This window comes from Corapipo altera, unplaced genomic scaffold, assembly GCF_003945725.1.
Source record: "Corapipo altera isolate COAL_440 unplaced genomic scaffold, ASM394572v1 51, whole genome shotgun sequence".
NCBI classification, from domain to species: domain Eukaryota; kingdom Metazoa; phylum Chordata; class Aves; order Passeriformes; family Pipridae; genus Corapipo; species Corapipo altera.
In genome coordinates, this window is record NW_020884892.1 from 9807658 (window position 1) to 9821924 (window position 14267).

A 14267-nucleotide genomic window follows, 5' to 3' on the forward strand; every position below is an offset into this window, starting at 1 on the left:
CTGGAGTTTTTATAATTTGGTGCTCTGCAGAATCTCATCAAAAAGCCTTGCTTTATTTCTCCATTAATTTATAGAGCATGTTAAAGTTTTCTTTCATGCTTCACATTGATTTGAGGCCTTCCAGTATAGCAAACCAAGTCCTGCTGTTGCATGTAGATTAATTGGAGTCCTTTCCTATGCAAACTGACCAGCCAGCCATGAAAATGTCACTTGGTTTCTGAAAACAAAGGCCTGCTTCTGTGGAATAACTACAGCTCCTGGAATGGGGCCTTGGAGACTTCAATACGTTTCTGCTAATGATCTCTTGATTGTTACAGAGGTAAAGCCAGGGCTTTTTCTTTGCAGGATGTTATCACAGCATGCTGCTTCCTTTATTTTTTTTTTCTCCCCCAAAAGAACAGCTCTTTTGGAATTTGTTCTTTTTTTCCTTCATTTCTTCAAGCAGTCTTTTTCCTCTCCCTGCTTCCTTCCCTTTCCCAGAGCAAGAATCTGAGGTTTTGCTCTTTTGAGTGGCTTGGGGCTGAGCTGCCTGTCCTGTTGCTGCTGGCCTGACAGATGTTGCCCTGTTTCTTGTTCACACAGTCCTGTCAGATTCCCCCTGGATCAGTACCTCTGGCTCCTGCAAAAACAGGTGCTTTGAACTTCAAGAGGCAGAGCCTCCTGGCTGCCGCTGTGACAACCTGTGCAAGAGCTACAACAGCTGCTGCTTCGACTTTGATGAGCTGTGCTTGAAGACAGGTATGATGGGTCTCCTGTCCCGCACTGCCAGGTGCTGCTGACACCTGGTTCCTGCCAGTGCTCAGGACCTACCTGATAAACTCTCGCTCCCTGCCATAACCTGCATCTCCTCCTCACCTCACCTTGCTGGGCAGGCTTAGCTCAGCCCAGAATGCAGCCCATGTTTCCTTGCAAGGAGCAGCAGGAATGAGCATCTACTGTTCTCTCTCTGGGGGCAGAAAAAGCAGGGTACTGTTCATATTACATGAAAAGTAGATCTTCTGGTACTAAATTAAAAGCAATAATCAGTGTTCAGGGACCAGTTTGACCTCCAGGCTACAATTAAAATCTGTGGTAAAAACTGGAGGTTGGTCATTTTGTGTCAGCCATCCTTTTTTCCCCCAAGTGATAACTTAATATTGGAGCAATTCAGGCTCATTTGTGGTATGAAGGTGCCTTGGAAGCTGGGAGCATTGAAGGAGTGTGGGTCCTCTTGGAGCAAGCCTCAGATGACAGCCTGGGCTTGCTACCCAGACTGATTTCCCATTTTCAGGATGCTTATAACGCACTAGTAGAAACATTTGACTTCAATTTATTGGACCTTGGGGGATGAAAATACAGCAATGGGTTCACTTTCTTCTTTTTTTTGCCTTTTTTTTTTTTCTTCCATGAGTCATAGTCAAGGAAAACGTCAAAGACGGCCACAAATTATATTTTACTTCTTAGCATAGTGCATCTAAATTATTAGTTATACCCTTCTTTTTGAGTTTTTGCACAGTGGTCAGAGCTGGCACAGGTGCCTTCTACTTTTACCATTAAACTTTTTCTTGCTTTATTAAAGTATTACACTAAGCAGCCAGAAGAGAAGTCTGATGATTAAATATATCATTGCCCATGGTTGTGCCATGTTTAAAAGTCCTGATTTCCTCAACTCTATTTATGAATATATAATTTGCATAGCTCAGTACCAAAAAATGGTGAGCTAATCTGGTATGAAAAACAACTTTGGTTCCAGGCCAAAAAACTTCTGATTTTAGGCTGATGCTGTTTCACCCCTGGTGTAAATGACTGCAGAATGAGAGGCTCTTTTTGAAGACTTTCAGCTTTCAGCAAGATGTCTGCTACCAAAGGGTGGATTTTCACTTTTTCAGGTCTCCTGTCTGCAGCAGACACATGTTCACATATGTGTATGGGTACCTGCATAGCACTTGGAACTGTTGTGCTAATTCTCATATACCCCCATAGGCATTTATTCAGGCAATTATCACATGTATAATCTGTAAATATTATCTACTTGCAGAAAAAAAAAGCCCCAAATGAAGGAGAAAATAAGATAAAAGACACTTCTCTGATGTGATGTGTTTTTTTTACTGGGTGAATGTTGTCAAAACTGATTTTTAAAGTTTCTTTGGGCCTGGATGTGCAAGATCATCCTTAAAACCATAGACCCTGTTCCAAAATGTACCAATGTACTACCCTTGAGAGAGCACTCGATTTAGACAGGCCCTTGGATCCTAACTTCATTTGCAAGATGAGAAGAGCTGGAGTGTTTTACTCGAAGAACAGCTCTTGTTTTCTCGAAACTTTTCAATTGGTGCTGAATCTTGCACTGTGGGTGAGGAGCTGATGGGAGTAAGGCATCAATTTGCATCGACATAATCTCTTTCCTACTCTCTTATTTTCTGTGGATTGAGCTGGGGACTGTAGTAGTTGTGAGGAAAAGAAACGATCATCCTAGAAATACCATGATTCTTGGTTTGTGCTTCAGGCCCCACCATTTATCTGTCAAGATTCCTTTTTGTCTTTTCTTTACACACTACTTCTGGCATCCAGATTGTACAAAGCCTGAAATACAGCACTGGAGGGTAGCAGAAATACATGTGTATTGGGTGGAGGAGCTCTCTTGCACTTGCAAATCACAAGAGTCCTTTTTGGTTTTGGTTGACATACTTCAGAGGTCTAGAAATCGCTAAAATGGGGCCATAAACTTTACACCGAATTTTAACGACTAGAGCGTTGTCGTTGTGGCTTGAGTTGCTACTTTGTTTTGCTTACAATCTCTCGTTCTTTCTTACAATGTGAATATTGTAGCTCGGGGCTGGGAGTGTACCAAAGATCGCTGTGGAGAAACCAGGAATGATGACAATGCTTGTCACTGCTCTGAAGACTGCTTAAGTAGAGGAGATTGTTGCACTAATTACCAAGTCGTTTGCAAAGGTACGTCTTTAGTCTTTCTTCCTTTTATCTTTCCAAACCCAATAGAAGGCAGGCCCTGTGGGTAAAGGGTTTTTTTTTTTTTTTTTTTGTTTTTTTTTTTTTTGTTTGTTTTTTTTTGGGGTGGGGAGAGTGGGGTGGCAGAGAATGGGGAATTGAATTTGTAATTTTCTGGATACTAGCAGAGAAAAATGTGGATAATTTGTTGATTGTAGAAGGACATTATCTCTGCCTGTAGAGATAAAATGATAGAAAGAGAATAGGAGCAGGAGGATGAAGAAGAGTTTAAAGCAAAACTCTAAAGTGTTCAGATGCATTTGTCTGCATCACAGGGAGAGCAGGGATATCTGATGGTCTCAGAAGGAATGGAGCATTCCTAGATATGTTATCTCTGTGCCGAAGACATTTCTCCACCCCCACCACAAAAGCTCCTGCTGAAACTATTTGGCCTAACACCTGTAGGCTTTGTTTCTTGTGGGAGAGGAGTTGCAAAAATACAAGGGCTGTTCCTAGCAGGTGGGTGACATGGGCTTCAGATGATCGTGACACCATGTCTGCAGAACACCACACTGGATGGGCTGTGAAAGTTTAACTTTCATCCACTGCCCAGCTCTTTTAGGGCATCTACTGCCTGTGTAGTGTGTCTGCCATTCAGACCAGATCTTCTGATCCTTGGTAATGAACTCTACAGGTTCTGCTTTTGTATCTCAGCTAGTTCTTAGTTTTTTTTCATTCACTAACTTTACTGGGGCAAGGGTTACAGTTTGAAATTGTTTCTTCCACACCATTTTGGACAACTGTGTATGTTCACAGAATGATAATGTTCCAGATCCATACACTGAAAATGGGCTTTTTTGTTTACTTGGGTTTCGCTGTTGGGAATCCAAGTGAAATATATATTTTCCAACAAATCCCTGTAGATTGTTCTTCCCCTTCTCAAAGAAACCCGAGGCTGAGACCACTTAAATACTATTTATGTTTTCAGTTCCTGCCTTTTTTGTGAGCTCCCTCTCACCAGGGTCAAGATAGAGGAATTTACATGTCTCCAGCTTTAATGTACATAATCTTTGTTTAATTGGCTAATAACAAATTATCAGAACGACCCTGGAACTCTTGACAGGAGTAATCCTTATGTGAGAACAGTGTTTCCTCTTTATTCATACCTTTGCCTTTCCGAGGATAGTGTGTTGGTTGTTTTTTTTTTTTCTTGGAAATTGTCCCTCCACCTCCTGTCATGGTCAGTTGGAATTGCTTGCAGCACACATTTCCTGTAGTTTTTTTCTATGATGTTTTTTGTTTTGTTCTTTTCTTTGAACTGCAGTTCCTTTAATAGTGCCAGGTTTAGGAAGCAGGCTTGTTAGTTAATAATTTGTTTTTCAATTGACCTGTGAAAGTGCAAGTCATGAGCCACTCTATAGTCAGCATTCAGCAGTGAAAACCTTAAGAAAATAGTTGATTACATGAAGATTTTAACTAATCCAGCTCTGAAGGAGTATTAATGCTTTTTTTAGCCTGAGTCTCACCTGATCCATGAGCTGATCAGCTCTCTAAACCAGCTGGAAACTGTTTAGAGTTGTTTTTCTTCCCTAGAATGAATTTTGTTTTGTGCCTTTAGCCAGCTGAATCAGCTCATGGAGACATCAGAGCTGAGGGAAGGAGGGTGAGAATTCACAGCCAGAAGCAGCACTACCTGTTTTTGACACATCAAAACTAAAAAAAAAAAAAAAAAAACTGAAAAAAAAAAAATAAAATAGATGAGCACTGTGACTAAAGCGTTACCATTGTCTCTTGTGGTCAGAACTGCTTTTAACTCCAGTTTTAAGAGCTACCTATAGGAGTGCTAGTTTGAATATTTTTATTGAATAGAATATAACCAGATCACTTGTTCAGCCTTGTGAAAAGACATGCTCGTTATTTATGGAAAGTATGACAAGACAGTCTATTAACTGGAGTTAGACTTGATTTTTTTTTTTAATATATATTTTCTGTGAAACCTATTGCTGTGTCCACAGATTTTTTAACTTTTCATTTTTTGAAACTCCAATGTGACTTTTCTGGCAGGAGAAACCCACTGGGTAGATGATGACTGTGAAGAGATAAAGGCTCCTGAGTGTCCAGCAGGGTAAGTGTTTTGCATCCAACTACAAAGCCAAATGCAGCACAGCCAGTGGTCCCCAGCTCTGCCCACCACACTTCTGCAGTGGCCCTGTGATGCAGGCTGAATGGCTGTGGGCTTTCCTGGGCTTCACCATTTGTACGGTTAAGCTCATAATATTGTAAAACATTTACCTTGAAGCTGCTGGGTGAGTAGTGTTGTATAAAATATGGGTTTGAACTCTTGGTCTTTGATCACCTGCTGCTGAGCTTTCGTGCTTCACTTACATGGGGAAGGTAACCAGACTAATTTGAAGTCAGTAGGAAGGCTTATGTTATTCTGCTTGCAGTAAAATTCATGTTAGGCCACATGTGAACACAGTTCAGACCATTTTTTTTAAAACTGAATTTAGTACTCCTGGTGTTATGCTCCTAAATGAAACGATTTCTAAATTGCAATGGGATATAGACTTAGTGAGGAATTGGAGCATATGAGAAAGTAAGCACTTTTAAAACCAGTTGTCTCATCCCTAAAGATAGGCATCTGCTCAGATGGTATGCTGGGTTGCAGCTCAGCCTGTGGTCTCAGGAGGATAATTTGGAGGAGCTTCTCTTGGTGACAGTGACAGCTGCTTACCCCTGCAGCAGTAAACACTAAAAGCCCAGGTGTGTCCATCCATGACAAATCTTTGCCTGCTTGCAATCAACTCTCAATAGCAAATAAAAAAATATAATAAAATAACATGAGATACTATCATCTTTAGTATGTGAGGGTGAGCTATGCCTCACAGAGCTCACTCAAAATGCTACATGGACTTCTATTTGCGAAGAGAGAAGACCAGCTGTCATGTGACATGTGGTTTTTAACTACAGATAGTGTGCTAGGGTGGTTACTCATGCATATTTTTTTTTTTCCTTTTACATCTCCTTCTATAAGCACTTGCCTTTATGGGCTATATGTTTTTAGCTGCTCAGGGAAGATGTTTTTTAGGTTGGATATCAGCCCTTTCACTGACTGTGAGTGAGCACTGGGTATTACTAAGTGTGAGGATTATCAGCTTCTACCGGTCTGTTAAGTACGCAGAGGATTGTAGACATGTAGTATATACAGTAACTGTACTTCAGATTCTCTGGAGTCCCAGTGAGTAAGTGGAAATTAAAAAAAAATATTTCGAAATGCTGGTTTATACTCCTGCTGCTTTTGCTTCTAGCTTTGTTCGTCCTCCTTTGATCATCTTCTCTGTTGATGGTTTCCGTGCATCATATATGAAGAAAGGGAACAAGGTCATGCCCAATATTGAAAAACTGAGTGAGTACATCTATTTTTTTACAATGAATGAAAGGCAGTCTCTTGCAGCCCAGTTGTTTTCTTTGTTCACTGAGCAACGGAAGGTCACCATGAAGCTGAAATGGCAGAAGTCCCCTCTGGTTTAGATGGTATCAACTGGCAACTTGAAAGCAACCTGGTTAATGTACACAGAAGAGTGGGAAGAGCTGCTGGTTTGGGAAATGCTGCTCAGAATTGGTGACCTTCATGTGGTTTTGTCAGCAAAGAAGTGCATCGTCAGTACAGGATACGTATCATACACTCTTACAAGGCAGTTGGGAGGTGCCCACAAAATTTTCCCCTTGATTCAGAAATGTCAGAGCTTTGGATAAGTGACTGTAGGAGCTGTGGTGGATGCCTGTTAATTGGCTGGGGCCATGCCTTGCACTCACCTCTGGGGGAATGGACATCCACCTGGGTTTTTGGAATACTGGATGCACTGTGTATTTAAACCTCTCTGTATAGCATGGTGTTTGTGTGTGTGCCCATATCCTTGAAAGGTGTTGAGTTTTCTTCCTCCTTGTATTTTTGTAGTCATCTATGGTTGGACTCAATGATCTTAAAAGTCTTTTCCAGTCTAAATGATTCTAGTGGGGACTGAGGTCAAAGCGCATTGTGAAACTGTAGCATTAGTGTATTTATTACTTAAAATAAACCCGTGTTTTCTAACATTGTTTTACTTAACAAAATATTTCCAATGACTCTAGATAGAGACTAGCTCAGAAAAGAAAAGAGTCTATGAGAATCCAGCTGGTTCAATAGTCATCTGGCTGCATTATTTCAGTTGTTTACTGTGGAGTACAAAGACTGCATGAGTAGATTTACCACTGCCCCTACTGCTTACCACTGCTAAGCAGCAGAGTGTTCATTTAAATTGGTTAAAATTTAACTAGTTTCTGCATCATTTTGAGTCACAGAAATTGCTTTCTCTGTTTTTGTTTTCTGTGTCTGAGAACTTTGTTTCCTCATGTTTGCATTTGGTATTGATTTTTCAGGATCTTGTGGAACGCATTCTCCTTATATGCGACCTGTCTACCCTACAAAAACCTTTCCCAACTTGTACACCCTTGCTACTGTAAGTCCCTGGGAAGGATTTTTTTGATGACAAAATGTTGTACTGGAGTAGAAGTGTGGGTTGTGGGAAGTAAGATTAACAAAAAAAAAAATAGAACTGCTTCACTGTCCACCCTTTTTGATCTTTAGTTATGTGAAGTATTTTCTTCAGTATTTTGAAGTGCTGAGATGGAGTGTATCTCAGCATTATACATTGTCACAGTGGTCCTAATGCTTTCTTATGCCTGCTTTTGCAGTTATTTGTACTGCTGCATAATTACAGGTCAAAGTTTTCCTGGGGGGGGGGGGGGGAACCACCCCTGAAATCCTACCCTGAATACAACTGGCAGTTGTTCCTTCGTTGGAGGAGCTGAAGTCAGTAGGGCTGACTTAGCAGTCAGCATACAATTTACAGCTGCAGAGTGTGTCTGGGTGCTGTGTTGGCCCTGCAGTAAAATGAGCCATCACACAGTCCTGTGGCAGGGCTGGCAGCCAGGCTGTCCCCGCACCGCACCGTCAGGCACACACCCCGTGTGACACTGACAGTGCTCCCAAAGCTGGTCCGTGGGAGTCTCTCTACCTGCAGCTGCAATTTTTACCCCTTTTTTTTTTTTGTGCAGCCACTGTATAAATATTAAATGGATGAGAAAGGAGGGGATGGACAAAGATGAGAGAGAAAGGAAGAAGAGCAGAAACTTAAATTACTTTTACTGCAGAGCAAATTGTGATATAAAGCCATGGCTTTGGGTGGCCCCCTTCAGTTATTTTCTGTGAAAATTACCTATCTCACAGAGACTCTCATGAAGATAAAACATTATAAAATGGAAATACTAAGTTTTACTCTTGTAACCAGAGAATGAATTACTATGTCCAGAAAGGGCATTCATGGAGAGGAACTGAAAGTACAAATCAGTCTTCTCTTCATACATTTTTACCTTTTCCTTGATGGCCTCGAACTAACTTTTAACCAGTGTGAAAAACTTTAAAGTATCAAGTAACAGGAGTTTTTAATGTTTTTAGCACAATTCAATCATCTGCTGCTTTCATTACTATAGCCAGTTTTAAATGTGCTTATCTGAGAGTAAAAACTTTTTCTGGTGTGTAGTTACAAAGATACTTATTTTAAAACAATTTAGTGGTATTTGCAGATAGCTATGAAGAACTGTATTTGTGTGTACTAGGGTTTTACTAATTAATCTACTTCTACACAAAGGGACTCTATCCTGAATCACATGGGATTGTTGGCAATTCGATGTATGACCCAGTGTTTGATGCCAGCTTCAGTCTTCGAGGGCGAGAGAAATTCAATCACAGATGGTGGGGAGGTCAACCAGTAAGTTTCAGACTCCCTCCTCCTCCTTTCCTCCTCCCTCTCCTCCCCTCCCCCTGTGCTGTGGAACATAGCCAATAATAATAATTAGAAAAATACATATGTGAACAATTTGTACCTAATCCCCACTCCCCCTAACCCCAACTGGCCCTCTGTCTTTCAGTTTAATGTAATGTTTTGAGTTGGTTTTTGCTTTTCAGAATAATAAATCCATTGACTACGGAAAGATATTTGCATTGATAAGTATAAATTAGATGTGGCTAGGAGAAAAAGCTCACTTGAGGCAGCAGTATAACACTATGTTTTTGTTACTATGACATCATGTTTCCTTTTCATTATGGGTTTCTCAGGGTTTTGTCCTAGCAAAAGATTTTGTTCTTGAGCAGTTTTAGTATAAATGTTCTGTCAGCATAGCATGGCAAAATTTTATAATTGTTATTTGTTAAGTCCACAAGCGATCACTGTTACATGGCTTACTGCAGAGGCTGTGGAAGCTTGGGAATTAGTTTCTGCCTTAAGCACAGCAGCAGAGGCTGAACTAGGTCCCCTCTCTTAATTTGGTGTTGGACTTGGCTTCTCTAGCTCTGAATCCTTTTTCTAGGCAAGGAAATGGACTCCTTCAAAGTATTCTGTGTTACTACAGCTAAGACAGTCCCCTTGTTTCTGCTGCACTATTACTGTGTGCTGTGGTGTGCTCCACAAAAGTGTGTTTAACTGAAAATAGTAAGTTTTAAGTGCTAACAGCCAAGGTGCATGCACATTTCATTGCACTGATTGCTTGACCAGTTAATCTCACAAAGAGTGGGATCATAGAGGTGAGGAAATTGGAAGGCATTTGGGAACACCGTAATCTGTCATTTCTGTTTGCTAAATTGATCAGTATCATCCCTCAAATCTCTTAAGACAGGAATATCCCAAGAAACTGAAGGAAGTTACTCAGATGGTTTTAGGCTTAGCAAGTGTGTGTGTTATTTGTCTGCACGTGGGTTTAGTCTGTAACAAATGTGAGACGTGAAAATTTAGAGCTGCAGGCAGGCATGTGACAGGCAGATGTCTGGCTGTAGCTGAGCCAGAATGAGGTATTTGTGCTCTTGTAAAATCTGTCAGTGAGCATAGTCACTCCCTTACCTATCTAAGACCTGAGTTTGGCATGGGTTATGTAGAGAGGAGAGGGTGAGTCGAGCTCATAGACAATCCTATGGCTCAACTGCTGCGTGACAACTTGTTAGGCAGCTGTAATTTAATTATGCACTTTTAATTTTGCATCTTACATTAATTGTTATTATGTAGGAGTTAGTGCAGAACTAACTGTTGGGGCTTGTACAAATGTCTCTTTTTAAACTATGATATTTTAAAAGTACAATATAAGTCCATGAATACTTCATCACCTGCTGTGTTGTGTGGGGAACATTGTTAATTCCCACACCCAATTGTTAGCAACACCTATGCTGTTTCAGAGAAAAAAGATTTTCTGGATTGTAAACAAGAATCATGAAAAATATCATCCGAGAAGAGTTCAAGAAAATTACACAACAATGGATGACTGTATGCTGAATGAGATCCTCAGAGAATGAGGGGAGTGTTGCAGACCCAAGTAGGGATGATAAAATAAACCAGCAGATCTGAAGAATTTTTGAAAAGGGAAAACACACAAATAATGTGATATACTGGAAATGTTTTTGGAAAATTGGAAGCAAATGCATAGAGATAGGTCTGGCTATAATTCAAATCCCATACACTTAATATGAGGGAAATCCATAAGTTTGGCAAACCTGACAGATAGGGCATAATAGCCAGGTAAGGAGGTGGTAGATCTCTTGCAGAAATATGATATAAATGATACTCTCTCTGCATGTGGAAGAATTGCACATTTGATTGCAGACTTTTATAAGAGGTTATCTCCATATATACATATAGATTAGATACAGTTAGTTTCTAACTCCTTTTTATAATTTTCTTTAAATATGACATAGTCATAGAGTGTCAAAAATAGCTGGGTATTGAAGGACAAGACATTACAATTAAGGGGGTAGGAAAGGAAATCAGGTCTTGTCTATCATATCACATATTCAGCTGGTTCTTTTTACATCTTGGGTCTCAAACTGAAGTACAGTAAAAAACTCCAGAGTGGTATGTGGTTTGCACAGGATTTGGAATTATTATTTTTTTGTCCAAGAAGGCAAGAAAAGTGTCAGAGACCCCCAGCCTTGTATTATGGTCAGAACTGCCTAGAACAGAATGTTATTCAACAGTGATAATTTCTGAAATACTTTCTTGCTCCTGAAGACCAGCTTATCATATATGCCTTTATTAAAATGTGGAGGGTGTGGTCATCTTTCTTTCATTGTTCTAATACTCAGCCTTTTGCTGGGAAACATCCAGATTACCATGGACATCAGTGTGATTTGGCAGATGAGTATCCGAATGGTTCTACTCCAGGAATTATGAGAAAATTAATAGCATTAGGAAAAGGAGAAGGGGGAAGAAAGTAGTTTGGAAGTGTTTCAGGGTGCTGTAGCTGGTTGTGGGACTTCCTGAAATCCAGTCTTCTCATTTAGTATACAACCTTGATTTATTATATAAGATTAAAACCACCATGTTTTCAAAACAAAAGCGTTTCATAGGAAACTGCTGCAAAACCACTCCTCATATTGCCACAGCATCTCACAGAAATGGTGAGCATCAGGGCCCATGGGGGAAACTAAGTTTACTGCTCATTTTTCATGACACTGACATTCTGTTTTCATCCCAAGTAACTTTAAGCACTAAAATTAGGCCCCAGCTGCCTTTGGCTTCTGTTAAGCAGTAGTTTTCCGTGTCTTGTTTTGATGTAGTAAGTTTAAGCTTGCACTGCTGACAGTACACTGCTTTTTTTAGTGATCTCTCGTGATCCTTAGAAATAAGCCAAGGTCAGCAGATGAAAGGTATAAAACTGCTGGTCTGTGGTTAGTGGGGACAGAGAGGTTCCTTCAGAAGGTAGGCCAGCTCGGATCCCAGTTTGGGTCCAAAAGACGTCTTGCTCTTCAGAAATATCATAATTATAAAAGTATTGATGGTTGTTTAGGGTGCATTGTATGTAGCTTTATTTCCAGTCAACCTTTTAAGGACCACAACCTTCAAAAAGGGCCCAGTTGGAGATGATGAGATAATCCTTAAACGGGGCCAGTAAGTGACAGCAGGTTGTGAAGGTGTCTTTAAAGTCTGCAAAGGTATGCCTGCAGACACTAACCATCAACAACATGCATCTTAACTTGATATTCCTGATTTTATCCAAATTTATACATCAGTAGTTAGAATAAAACCATTATTGGAATTTTGTTGATTTTACCTGTCTAACTATTACAGAAGGAGCTTCAAAAAGCTGTCATCTGTCCTTCCATCCTGAACACATTTTGCAGTCACTTGGTTGATCCGTGGGGGAAGCAGAAAGAGAGATGTTTGTAATTCTGTTTTATAAGTATTTCTTTTTATACAGCTTGAGCCATGAACAAGCAACAGGGCTCTTTGAGTCTGTCTATTTAATTAATAGGCTCCATGTACAAAAATCTTCTCCTGAGCAAGAAGGCAATGCTTAGTTGCCAAATCTGTGAGAACCTTTATGTCCTGATAGAGGGTAAGAAGTGTGGAAGGGGCTACTCCACGTTTTACTTTGTTGACAGAAAAAATTGCAAATGGTGCAGGAGTGGTATTAATTTTGCATTCTTGCACCAGTCTTGTACATGTTTCTTTGGGAAATGCTGTGATTTCCCCTTTCCCACCTTTGCCTGGTTGTGGAAAGGATTTTCCGTTCTTGCATTACCAACTCTCCACTGCAGTGAGTGTGTGCACTTCCTCTGCTCCTGACAGGAATCTCTTTCCCCACTTGGCAAATGGGAGTGTGTTTGCATGACCTGGCCCAAGGGCTGGACTTCAGAGCCGTCCCTCCCATCAGCCCTGACCCAAGATATGGTCCTTTCGTAGTGTGACAAATACAGGGCAACCTCTTCAAAGTTATGGGCTTTGTTTACCCACGGAAGATTAAAACTAGCACCTTTTTTAAAGAAAATTCTGCAGCTGTCTTTAATAACTCCTTTTGAAATAGTTGTGTGCAAATGTGTCTGGCAGTCAGAAGAAGGGAGAACTTTGGACTTTCATGTTCCATATGGCATTGACACCTAAATTATTGCTTAGCCTTGTATTCTTTCATCCATAAATAAAGGAGGAGAATTGTAGTCATTCAACACAGAGGATATAAAAATAAAAGTAATTCAACTTATACGTTTAATTTATATTTATAAAAACATGTATATTATTTATTTGGACATTTGCCAGTGTACTAGGGTTGAATGTCATTGCATAATTTAGCAGGTTTTTCTGCATTGGAAAAGCTAGATAATTTCCTGTGGCGTGGCATGGCATGAAGACAAAGTGGTTGATCTCTGATTCTTATTTTTTTAAATATTTATTCCTCTCCTCTCTGCTTAAGCAAATTAATTCAGAAATATGACCTTTATACTGCTTGCAGTACAATAAGGCTTGTCACATATGCAAGCCAGGAGTGGACATCTGCCACTGTTAAACATCTGACTGTAGAATTCTAATATGTTAACAGTTAAACTCAATGTATTTACATATGGCAAATAACATAAGCTCACAAATGGTACTGACCTGGCACCGCCTAACACAGTAAACGTTATAAGTCACCTAAACTGATGTGACCAGCCATAGAGTGTATATAACACATTGCATTTACATGCTGAGTGCTGGAACATCTAGAATGAATTAAATTCAGGTCTGTGACTCTAAGCAACAGGGAGGAAATGGAACAATAACCCTTATTTGCATCTTAATTTCAATTGTTTTGAATGGATAAAGTTGAGAGGGCCTCTGCTAACTTTTTTCTTCTATCCTACCCTCTCCTACGACTTGTAGTCTGCCTTGAAAGACGATGAGTTTAATTTAAAGACAGTGAGAGACGTTCACCGGTGATTAGGTGGCAGTAAGCGTTTGCTGCTAACTCTTCTCTGGAGTTACTACCCTGTGGCTGAGGGTGCTTGTGCGATCCAGTCTGTTGTCTAATTTTACCTATCCATTAAAGCATCTGAGCAACCAAGGGCACTTCTGGTAGAGATAGCTACCACTAGGTTAATCAGCACTAACTGTCACAACTCTAAAACCCTGGATATTTGATTTAAACCTTGTTCAATGCAAATAGAAATTCTCCCACCTGGGTGACTGCTGCTTCTCTGCTGCTTAAAGATACCTCTACAAATGTATTGTTATTGAGTAGCAGCTTTTAGGTATGATGGTGAATAGTGTTGAATTTTCTTAGTTTGGGTTTAAATAAACCAAAGGCTTCCACCCACCCCAACCTTAAAAAACAAAGGAGGACAGAGATCCAGTAGTGTTTTGTTGTAACTTTGAGTTGAATCAGGCTCTGCCTGGCAAAGTCAGAATGGAGTCATTCAGATGTTGTGGACACATCATGGCTAGGCTTCGCGAATGAAGATATGTGGACAGATATGTGGACAGATATGTGGACAGATATGTGGA

General features: G+C 40.2%; 1 protein-coding gene across 8 annotated transcripts in view; it reads left to right on the forward strand.

Moving 5' to 3' along the window:
• ENPP2 (ectonucleotide pyrophosphatase/phosphodiesterase 2) overlaps positions 1 to 14267 on the forward strand; it is a 73069-nt gene that overhangs the window by 22415 nt on the left and 36387 nt on the right. For all 8 annotated transcript variants that reach the window (XR_003528033.1, XM_027645574.1, XM_027645575.1 and 5 more), the window contains exons 3-8: positions 583 to 738; positions 2809 to 2934; positions 4993 to 5053; positions 6237 to 6334; positions 7348 to 7427; positions 8619 to 8738. Coding sequence is in view for 7 of the 8 variants with exons in the window: in XM_027645574.1 (XP_027501375.1) it covers positions 583 to 738; positions 2809 to 2934; positions 4993 to 5053; positions 6237 to 6334; positions 7348 to 7427; positions 8619 to 8738 (641 nt within the window). In the remaining variant the exon portion in view is untranslated. The remainder of the gene's footprint in view (positions 1 to 582; positions 739 to 2808; positions 2935 to 4992; positions 5054 to 6236; positions 6335 to 7347; positions 7428 to 8618; positions 8739 to 14267) is intronic.